Source organism: Capsicum annuum, chromosome 10, assembly GCF_002878395.1.
Source record: "Capsicum annuum cultivar UCD-10X-F1 chromosome 10, UCD10Xv1.1, whole genome shotgun sequence".
In the NCBI taxonomy this organism is placed as follows: Eukaryota; Viridiplantae; Streptophyta; class Magnoliopsida; order Solanales; family Solanaceae; genus Capsicum; species Capsicum annuum.
Genome location: NC_061120.1, coordinates 32,979,733 through 32,991,324, shown reverse-complemented (window position 1 = coordinate 32,991,324; position 11,592 = coordinate 32,979,733). Strand labels below are relative to the sequence as shown.

The 11,592-nt window shown below is 30.0% G+C and overlaps 1 protein-coding gene across 1 annotated transcript; it reads right to left on the bottom strand.

Annotated features, from left to right (window-relative positions):
• Positions 1-6,474: 6,474 nt before the first annotated feature.
• LOC124887709 lies at positions 6,475-10,188 on the bottom strand. Its single transcript, XM_047397620.1, has 6 exons — positions 9,837-10,188; positions 9,519-9,670; positions 9,263-9,418; positions 8,712-8,816; positions 6,676-7,065; positions 6,475-6,525 (listed from the first exon to the last, which is right to left on the bottom strand). Exons 1-6 carry the CDS (start codon positions 10,186-10,188, stop codon positions 6,475-6,477), a joined length of 1,206 nt encoding a protein of 401 aa, XP_047253576.1.
• Positions 10,189-11,592: the final 1,404 nt, after the last annotated feature.

Genomic DNA, 11,592 nt, shown 5'->3' with positions numbered 1-11,592 from the left:
AATTAGGTGGTATGTGTCTTATTCTTCTAGATTTTAAATGGATTATTAATTTTGCTTCAATACTAGATATTAAGGTAATTAGGTAGGCTAATCTTTGTGGGTTTTCTTTTGTTTTATTAGACTTATATATTCTGAATAATTACTAATTAAAGATTTTTTAATTTTTCTAAAAGCTTCTCTGTTTTTAAATGGTCTTCTCATAATTAATTCAATAAACATATATAACATATTCAATAAATTCAAACATATCTAACATATCTAACATATCTAACATATATACCACTGCTGTATTTTCTAAATAACTGGGCTCTAATACCATTTGTAGGGGGGTGCGGACCTATAAGGGTAACTGTCTTATGAAATAGATTTATTATAACATCTGATTAGTAGTAAAAAAAGGTTATCTATTTCATTAATTATACTGTCTTTTTCGTCTATAAATAATTCTATGTCTAAATCATATCCTAAACTGTTTTTTACTTCTAGTTATTTTATGGTTTTATTTATCCAAATTAATCTTTCTTTTAATTGTTCTATTTCTTTTCTAAGCTGGTGTCTATAATTAATTTCTGCGTATAGCCAACTTTGTTTTTCTCTAACTCTTTGAATATATTGTAGCATTTTTAATCTGTATAATATTCATCTGAATAATAACTGTCTGAATTATTTCTACCATAGAAATCTATATTTTCTAATTCATTTTTTATCCAATTAGTACTTTGCAACTCATCTTCATAATCAAATATTTTTTCCCATATTATTTTCTTTATGTCTTCTAATTCTAAATCTTTTATGATATATAAAACTAGTATCTTAATTTCACCATATATATATCTTATTTAAAACCTGATTTGGGATTGTTTTTGAGAAGTCAAAAGTGTTTATTTAAAAAAAAAATGCTTTTTAATAAAATAAGGTGTTTGGCTAACTTGTAAAAGTTCTTTTAAATTAAAATATAAGTAGTTTTTCTGTTGTTGAGAAAAAATAATTTTGCTTTTCAAAAATAGTAGAAACAGAAGTAAAATTATTTTTTTAGGACAAAAGTATTTCTATTACTTATACATACATACATACATACATACATACATACATACATACATACATACATATATATATATATATATATATATATATATATATATATATATATATATATATCGTATTAACTAATTACATATCTCATAAGTTTGATTAAAGTATTATTTTAAATTTTATACTTCATTACTGTCATTTAACTCTTTATTTTTTATTATTAGTGACAGTAATTGGATATTAGTGACAATACTTGAATATTGTTTTGAAAGCAAGACCAAATATTATTTTGACAGCACTTACAAATATTTTCTTTCAAATATTTAATATTTTGAAATAACTAATTCATAGAAAGTAATATATTTGTTACCATGCAAATATAATTTTCTATCTCAGTTAGCTTGACTGATGGTTGCCTAAATCTTAACCGCGACGCACTACCTCAAAATATCCCCAAGAAAACAACAAACAAAACTTTGAAACAATCACTCTCTCTCTCTCTCAATTTTTGCAACCGTTGCAACAATGACAATAAAGGGATACCTAATATACTTCCTATTTCTGTGAAGGTGTTTGATTGAGTACTAAGTTTAAGAAAAAATAGTATATTTTTTCTGTTTCAATTTATTTTTTATATTTTTCTTTTTAGTCTGTCTTTAAAAGATGTCTCTATCTTTTTTCATAACTCTTTAATTTTAATTTTTTGCATGAAATATTTTAAATTATATGATTAAATGATATTTTGATACATTCTTCACATATTTATTTTATTTTTTTAAGTTATGTGTCGAGTCAAAATAAGACAATCAAATTAAAATGAAAGGAGTATTTGAAGCTTATAGTCTAAGATATAAAAGTCATAAATATTTGTCTACATGGATGTAAATTATATAATTAAAAGTAAAATAGTAATTTAATTCTAAATAAAGAATTATCACATTCTTCTTCATACAACTAAAATATATATGTATAACTAGGGATATACATGATCAGGTTGATTCAAATTTTTTAAATATCAAATTGAATTATTTGTGTTGGGTTTTTAAATCTATATAATGAATCAGATCAATAAAATTTGAGTTTTTCAACCTCAATTTTTTTTTGAGTTTTTTAATTTTCTCAATTTATAAAATTTTCTCCGTCAAAAGTCTTCATGCAAACTTATAAGTAACTTGTGTTTCAAATATTTCTTTAGTCCTAACAAGATACAATTATCTTAGGTGCTCCTTAATAAAATAACACAAAATATGAAATGAGTTATGACTATAAAATATTCAACAAAAATTAGTCAAAAAATCATATAAAATAATATTGCATAGCAATAAGTTATAATTAAAATATTATAATTTAAAAATTTTAAGTCATGCTAAAATAAGTATTAATTACATCACTAAATATTAAATAAAAAATAAATTTAGGTGATACGTTATGCATTTATGCAAAACTAAAGAAAAGATATCCAACATTATTATCATTCCTAATGTTTTGATTGAATAGTTTTGTTAGCATTAATATTGATTTGAGCTTTATTTGAGTTACTAATATCTATGGGCTATAAAACTTGTTGACCATTCAAAATTCTAAGTTTAAACTTGAAATAATATGCTGAAAGGTAAAATCAGTGAAAAAATTTAAGAAATATTTATAAATTACATCACAGTAAATATTATTGATATGTATTAAATATTTTTTAAAATTGTATAAATGTAATATCGGATTGTTCAGGTTGTATTGACTTGTTTTAGTTTAAACCAAAATCAAATCAATTATAGTCAGTTTTTTTTCAAAACCAAATCGAGTAAAAAAAAATCATTAGTCGAATTTTTTTTCTGTTTGACTCAACTTGCAGTTTGGTTCGATTTTCATCGCCCCTATGTATAACACATAAATCGGACAAGTAGAGCATAATAACCGATGCTATTGAACTCTTCTCAAAACTCAAGCTAAGGAAATCATGCTAAGAATGAACTGACATGTCTTTTATTGTATTATATGTAATTATTAAATAAATAAAAGTAACTTACTAATTGTAACATTTTAGATGAAACGTTCACGTACTTTAACATACTAACAAAGTAGATAGAGGTTCTAGGAGTCTACCTATATTTATTAACAAAGAATTTTTACGTTCATGTCCCATGAAAACAAATCAAGGCCTAACTTAATTTTGTGGGTTGAATAAACAATTAAATAAATAAATGTGTAATTTTTTAATCATTTAACATATTAGATAAGAGAATAATACCTCTCAATATCTTGACCTCTACGGCTCCACCTAGGTAGGCATGTTAGATAATAAAATTTGAGATCGAGAAAATAATAATTGGGATAAAAAAAAATATACACAATCGTTTTATTTGATTTCAATATGTAAGTGTTACAATCTCTATGAATTTTTTTATTCACCTTTTCAATTATAAATTTAAGGGAGTTCGAGCTTGATCTTAAATTTGATGAATTTGAATTTGAGTATGAATTGGGTATGATTCAATTTTTGAGTAAATTGCTCTTATTTGTGTGCTAAAAATAAAATCGTACATTAACTCAGATCAAAGAAACTCATTTTCTTTCAGTTTGACTATCAATTGAGAGACCATTGATGAACATGTTTGATTTTTAAAGCTTGAAAAATAGTGGACAATAGTGGCAAGAAAATATGTGGAAGGAGAGAAAAATGAAACAAAAATCAGCTAAATAAGTTTTTCGCGTGCCGCAAGTGCGAGACATTCACTTCGTCATGTTAGTAAAAAGTGTCAAAATGACACAGCGAGACACTAATTAAGGTATTTATATGTCAAAATAAAAATTCGTGTCAAATTTAAAAAATTAACAATGTATTTGACCTTATAAAAATTTACCCCAAACATAAATTTATTAATTTCTTGCACATTTTACAGGAGAGGGTGATACATGCCGTCAATTAGCCAATGATGGACTTGAAGTTGAAGACTTCACATGCAAAATTCTTCATTTTGGCTAAAATCCAAAGTGAGAAGACTTAAGTTAAAGACTTCACATACAAAATTATTTGATTTTGGTTAAAATCCAAAATGAGAATTAAGACTTTTGTGGCTCCGAGAGCCAAAATAAATAGAGTTTATAAGGACATTTTTGGATAAGAGTTTTTTATGTTATATAGTACAATGTCAAATCATACGAAACATACGAATATCTCAAGATTCTACAAAAAAAAAAAAAAAAAAAAAAGATGAACTTTCATTTTTATGTTATTTGTATGTTACATAACAAGGCAACGAGTTCCGAGACAAAGGGCAAGGTTTTTTCATTTAAAATTTTAAAGGAGCATGTAAAAATAAAAAAATTTCAAAAGGAACAAGGTGGACGAAGGCTCCCGCTTTGTCCTTAAAAGTTAACGTTGTCAGGTAATAATAAAGTGCAAGGTGAGAGCGCACGTTGTTTTATCTTACAAGGTAAATAGAGTCTTTGACTTAAAAACTCTGGAAAATTAGGGTAAGCCAAAGGTTCCGTTCACGGATCAAATAATTTAATATATGATCTAAAGTGGTGGAAATTGAAAAATTAATTTAAGGTGGTGGGGGTTGTCAACGAGCCCCTCAGAGAAGGAGAAATATTAATTTTGAGGAGTTGACACTGATGTATATAGTAAAAAATTTCATTTCAATTGCTGATACTGCAAGGTTGAGAAATTGTTTTATCTTACAAGGTAAAACGTGTTCCACACCTTATTAATTTTCTTTTATAAAGCACTTGTTTTCGTCATTTTTGTTCACATAAAGAGAAAGAAAGAAGTAACTTAATAGAATTTCAAGTCTATTTCATCAAAAATCTTTGTATATTTTAATCACGTTTTTTATATAAATTATTTCAATATCAAACAAGTATGTAGTAGTAATATAATTAATCATCTTTTTAGCTTACTAATTTGTCAAATGCTATTGTTATAGTACCAACTTGTTAAGCCTAATCCTACATTAAGTCACTATTGTTTACCTAATTCTTTTTGAATTTGTTGTTTGTACAATAAAGATGTGAAATTTGAGGTTTAAACATAAATTAGGAATGAATTAATAGTTGATATGTTACTAATATCCTTTTCTATATCTCGTTGCATGCATGTATAAATTGGTCAATTCATTAAATTATTGCTTGACATATATGTTCATGAAACACGTGTCAAAACTAATTTTAATTTTCTTTGTATATGAATATGAAATATAAACAGTTTGTCCATCTAAGACCATCATATTATTACATATATGCTATGAAAATAAGTATCGATCTAATTTCATTTGATTTTTGTTTATGAATAACATACGTAAATGCATTCAAAAAAAAATATTATTCATAATATTAAATGGCAAAAAAAAAATTCAATGTATTAATTTTATATATTAAACTACTAGCTTGACTTAATATGTTTAGGATTATTTTAATTCAAAATTGAAGTTTGAAAATAATTTTCACTGATTATGCATCTCAACTCTTCTAAACTTTCTTCAGTGTGATCCAAATATGAAATTGTTATCAAAGAATAATTGTCGGTCTGGACACCAACAAGTGTAGACTCTCCATTAAAATTTTCATCACGGGTGATGTTGGGTGAATTTATGCATTCTAGCCTTCCTATTCTAGCCTTTTTAGCCTTATTTTGAGGATCACAACAACATTTTTGGCCTACGGCCACTCTTATAAAGCGTGGCCTAAAATAGCAGAAAGTGTGACCTTTGATCAAAGGCTACACTTTTGGACTTTTGGACACACTTTTTGGGGGGTGGCCTAAAGAGGCGTAACCTTTGATCAAAGGCCACGCTTTTCAAGTGTTGCCATATCAGCTACATTTAAAAAGTGTGGTCATTAATTTTTAAAGGCCACGCTTTGTAGCTTGTAATTGACAACACTTTTATTTGATAAAGCTACGCTTACAAGTGTTGCCTTTGTTTTGCTATTGGTCATGCTTCACAAGTGTAGCCTTTTATAGCACCTCTATAATAACACTTTAAAAACATTGCCTTTGTTTAATTATTGGGCACGCTTCACAAGCGTATCCTTTCGTAGTACCTCTATCATAACACTTAACAAACGTGGCATTTTCTTTATTACTAACCACACATAAAAAATGTAGCCTTTTATGCATCCTCTATGACAACACTTGTAAAGTGTAAGCATGTTTTAGCCACACTCTTAAAGTGTAGCAATATTTCCTAAAAATTGAAGTGCATAAATCTCACGCATGTATCACTAAGCACATTACATAAACATAAAAAATATATAATCTCACGCATGCACTAATAACCTAATAAATAATTGAAGTGCATAGATTTGATTTCAAAAACATGTCTTTTACATACTAATAAGAAAACAACATAATAAAAAATTGTATCAAGTTCCACAAAACCAAATGTATATAATAACGTATATCAAAATATTTCAAAAATTCTTCATCATTCACTTCAATCTCGATCAAGTTGAGTTGTGGCGCCCACCATTCAAATTTGATCCCCCGCATAGATCCTACATATTCAAAATGAACAAACGAAGTAAATACAAATATTTTTTCAATCTTGATATGAGGAAGTATGTGAATCCAAAGTTTCTTTAATTCATTCAATCAAGTTAAAAGTTCAGGATTTAAACTTCCTGTGAATTTCTAAGATAAAGTACCTTTTCATGAACCAAATCATGAGTCGAGCCCAAAGAATTTAAAAGATTTTTTCCTCTTATAGCTTGTGCATTACTCACATCAGGTGAAGGAATGTTAGATCCATCACTCCCTAGTATATCTTGAAAATTCAATCCAGGATTGTTTTGCACCAATTGACTAAAAAACTGTCGGATTTCTTGTCTCATTTCACTTATAATTTCTTCCTTCATAGAAGTGACTTCATTAGCATGCTTTTGTTTAAGCTCATTCATTTCCTCATCTTTTTGCAGAGAAGTTCTTTTCACTGATCTACCATAGCCTCTAACTCGACCAGGCTTCTCCTTTCCAAACACTGCCGTGAATGCATCATCTGGTGTTTTCCTAGCATTTTGATGATTCTCTAGTTCAGACTGTCACAAAAGTAAAACAATAGCTATCAGGAGAAGAAATAATGTAGTATATATAAGATATATTTCAAAAGAAAGCTCATCCATCCCAGGGCAAAAATAATTAACTTTCTTAACAATAATACTCCTGAGAATGAAATCAGTCTCATAAAGACAAAGCAGATTATTTCAGCGCTCCTCAAGACTCAGGAATCCATTCTAAAACAGATTATTTCAGTTTCTTAAGACTCAGGATCTGGTAAAGTTGGCAAAAGCTTAACAACTAGTTCCAATCTGCTTTGGCTCATAATTCTGGTAAAGTGAACATATCTGGTAAAGTTGGAAAAAGCTCAACATAAACCAAAAGAAGTAATATGTATTAGAAGCAACTCTTAGTAACTTGATAGATGCAACTGTTGCTTAAAACACATCAACACTCTTAATCAGATATAAGGATGGTAAGGTTCAATCTGTCACCGGCCAATACAAGATTAACAATCAGCGAGAATATACACAACTTATAATACAAAATTCAAGTTCTATATTGTAGTAGTGAATAGTAATTCGATTCGATTATGAATGAAAAACAACATACATAAATTTGAACCAAGAAAATAAAAGGAAAATTATACCTTGGGTTACTGGAAGAATGAAAGAGAAGACGTGTTGCTGCATCTGTTTAGGGATCGAGAAAAGAAAGTTGAGCCGATCTTCCTAGAGTTCTATTTAATGGCTCATGTACAATTACTAGTTTGCTCATAAATAATGTGATGCTAAGTTAAGGTGTTTGTGTATGTAATATGCCTACTCTATTTGCTGAACATGATTTTTCTGATGAAGGGGATTCATTGAAACCCCCAGTATCCACCTAGCTCAGCCAATATATCTAGGATAAAACGTGATGAAAAAAGTGTAGGGTAATCAAGTTAAGTACTCATGCTGAATCAAATGTTTTTGGAGTAGCAGTTGTTACTGCTCCAGAGGTTGTTGTTCGTTATCTAAACGTTGTTCCTGCTGAAGTTGATTATTTGGTTGCTGCTCATCAAACTGGCCGTCTACCTACAAAGGTTGCTGCTGATCAGCTTGCGAAGTCCAAATGATATCTTAAAGACTCGGTCTTACACATTCAGTCAATATGTTATGATATTCTAATGTATCACCATTTGATTTTTAGAATTCCACCAAATGAAAAGCTTCAACAACCTCAAAGATCTCCACGTCAATGCTCAAAGTTCCCTTTTTCCTTCTCATGTTCCTTCAAATCTTAGTAATCTTGCATTCCTTTTGCTAGCTCTCAGCTTAAGATGTTTAACACTATTTTTCAGCTTGGATATAATCACTGATGCTGGTTTCCAGGATGTGAATTTAGCTTCTTTCTTTAAACAAGGTTCCTCAAATAATTTGGATAAATCAAACTTAGCATAAAGGGTAAGTTTTGAGTTTTTCAGATGAGGTTTGAGGCCTATTTGGATGCTCAAAATAAGGAGTCAACACGATATGGTTGTGGCGCATTGCATATCGCATTGATGGGTAGCAACATGATGCGTCGTATATCGCATCGATAGAGTGACGTGACGCGTTGGTTATCTCGTCGATAGTCTAGTTACACAGAGAAATAAGAATAAAAGGATTAAAGATGAACTTAGCTGCAGTCGAAATCAATTACTTACTATTACAATTTGGGTATCTGCCTGAACTTCTTTTCCCGTCTTTGTACGAGTAGCTACAAACATTTCAGCCTTTAATGGTTCCTCATTATTTTCTTTTGTCCGGCGCTATAAATGATATCAACTTAAAGTGTAAAACCAAATATAAATATGTTATAACAAAGTAAAAAAAATAAAAAATAGATTTTTTTTAAAAGCGTCTACTAAATATTACCAATTCCATACGTACTCTTTCAAAATTAATAGATCCCATTCAATGTCTCCACTTTTATTTTCTCCTATTTTGAGAATTTACCTCGCTCAAGGCCTAAAAAAGAGAACATAAATTAAATATAAAAAATATGTCAAGAGTTATATGCATTATTTTAATCTTACTTCAACTTCTGGAAGCTTCCAATACTCGATCAACTGACGTAAGTGAATAGCTGAAATGCCAGCGGGATGTTTTTCTAGCATTTCTTCAATAGTAAGTCTTTTATCAAAACATCTTCGTTTAACTCTAACCGACAATGACGATGCCCCTCCCAACAGTCCGAAGGTCCGAAAGGAGGCACTTCACTCCCTTTCTCTCCTCGTTCTTCTGCTGGATTGTTGCTCCCGCGCTTTACCCCAATGGACCACAACGAAGAGACCGAATCGGATGACTCTCTATATCTCTTGAATCCCCTCCAAGCATCACGAAGACCATTCATCACCCACTTCTGTCCTTCCTTTGGAATCAAAAATTTTGACTATACAAAATAAATATATTAAGATTTGGTTAGTAATAAACATAATATATGTACAATCTCAAATATTAATTTTTCTTACATTGACATAATCCCATATGCGTTTTTTAGTTTCATCTAGAACAGCATGCCAACTAGTGTACAACAAGTTGATAAATCTGGGATTCCTTGCAACTGTTCCTATGAAGTTGCTTAAATTAGAAACTGCCTTGTCAGTTGGTCCCACTGCTTCTCCTAAGTCAAATATCACCACCTCTCTTTCATCTAAAGTTCTCGTATGAATTTCCTTGCATGTTGTTGGTCCTCGAACATTTTTCTTCTATGGAACTCCTAGATTGATGTAACAACCAAGAAATAAAAAAATACAATGATTACTAAAATTATAGGATTCAAGACATACCATTTGTACCACAATCAACATTCATATCGTCATCACTATTTAACCACCCATCCTCACCAATTTTTTCTTGTTCTGCAGGATCATCTAATCGCTTATTATGTTTATCTAGATCTTTAATGGGCAGAACTGTAACACCATCTATTGTGTCAATATCATGTTCTTTTTCAACACTTATGTGTATCCCTTGTTTTTCTAGAAACTGATACAGACTACTTGATGGTAGGACTGACTTTCTCTTTACCTGTTTGCAGTTTTCTAGCTCTTTAATAGCATATTGTTTCTCTTGTTCAACTTGTGATATTTCAATGACATCTGAAGTATTAACATCGACCTTCGAAAATCCTTGGAACATGAAGTTGTGCACAGGTGATTCGACTCCACTCTTTTTAATGGGCTCTCCAGTTTGAGGTTGAAATAATCGTTATTTGATTTGTCCTTTTCCAGTGATCATATGTGAAGCATTAATCTCTTCCCTTATAGAAGATTGGCTCATTGACTTGTTAATAGGCAATATACTCTTTCCTTGCTGTGCAATAGACTCCTCAAGATTCTTTCTTTTATGTGTCATCGGTGATTGAGATTTTCTAATTTTATCATTGTGTTCTTTTGCAAGCTGTTCTCTCTTAATCTTATATTCCTTGATTAGTTCAGCACTTGAACAGTATTGAGTAACGGAATTCATATTCTTCAGAGGACTTTGAGCTTTGTTCGGATTTGAAACTTTTTTCTTTAGACTTGCTGTCTGCTTCATCCTTACTAACTAAAAATAGAGGCAAAGAATATTAGATTCACACAAATGATATAAACTTAGCTTACCAACACAAGTACATAGAATAAAAAGTGGAGGGATACTACTAGCTTTGAGGATGTGTCCTATTTGACAAAGGTATATAAAGAGATACAAGAAAGAGTCCGAGCAATATAGACGGAAAGTACAGTATGAAAGTATCTCCAGTCATCAGCCAAATGACATGTCTAAGCTAAATATGATCAAACTTAATGAAAAGATTATTTATCTAAGCTCGTAACAGACGCACTGAATAGTCTCACGGAGGTTAATGAAGCAAATACAGATATATATGTTTCAGTTGCACAATATTATGTATCTCTCTGTTTATTAATTTGTGATGAATGACAACATTATGTATCTCTCTATTTATTAATCTGTGATGAATGAGCCAGCTGCTATTTCACAACCTGTGTACACTAAGAATGTTCCAGCAGGCATTCACAGTAGCAAATTCATTTCTGTCCTTTTTTTGTCCAAGGGTAGTTCTATAAAAGGGTCAACTCTTTTATCTTTCTAAAAGATGTATATGTGTGCATTGAAGGTAAGCCCACATGACTGTAATTTTCAGGTGCTTCAACTCAAAAAGAGCTTACAAATAACTTTAAATTGAGTGTATAAAGTTATTTGTAAGCTCTTTTTGAGTTGAACAGTGGGTTGACATATTAAAGAAACCAACATCTGTTCATGTTATTGAACAAAAAAGAGAAGAGACATTAATTAGCACAAGTTAATTATGAAGAAGAGTATACCAACAACAGGAAGTAATATTGTTAGTTATCCTAATTTGTTTGAACTAGTATTGTTACGAACGCGGCTGCCGACACCTTTTAAGTTAGATGATTTTTCTTCAACTTCCATTACTAATATATATGGTTTTGATAAACTACTTTTTATACTAACAACTACTTTTGATGGTCTCTACCCATCAGTCCTGGGCATTATTACAAGCAAGTGCCATACTCACCA

What these genes read in the sequence shown, in the direction of transcription:
- LOC124887709 (XM_047397620.1), bottom strand. Translation starts at nt 10,188, where the DNA reads ATGTTCCAAGGATTTTCGAAGGTCGATGTTAATACTTCAGATGTCATT. An exon ending in TGTTGATTGTGGTACAAATG is followed by an intron (nt 9,671 to 9,836) that starts GTATGTCTTGAA and finishes TATTTGACTTAG; the next exon opens with GAGAAGCAGTGGGACCAACT. An exon ending in CAGATACCCAAATTGTAATA is followed by an intron (nt 7,066 to 8,711) that starts GTAAGTAATTGA and finishes CTTTTGTGACAG; the next exon opens with TCTGAACTAGAGAATCATCA.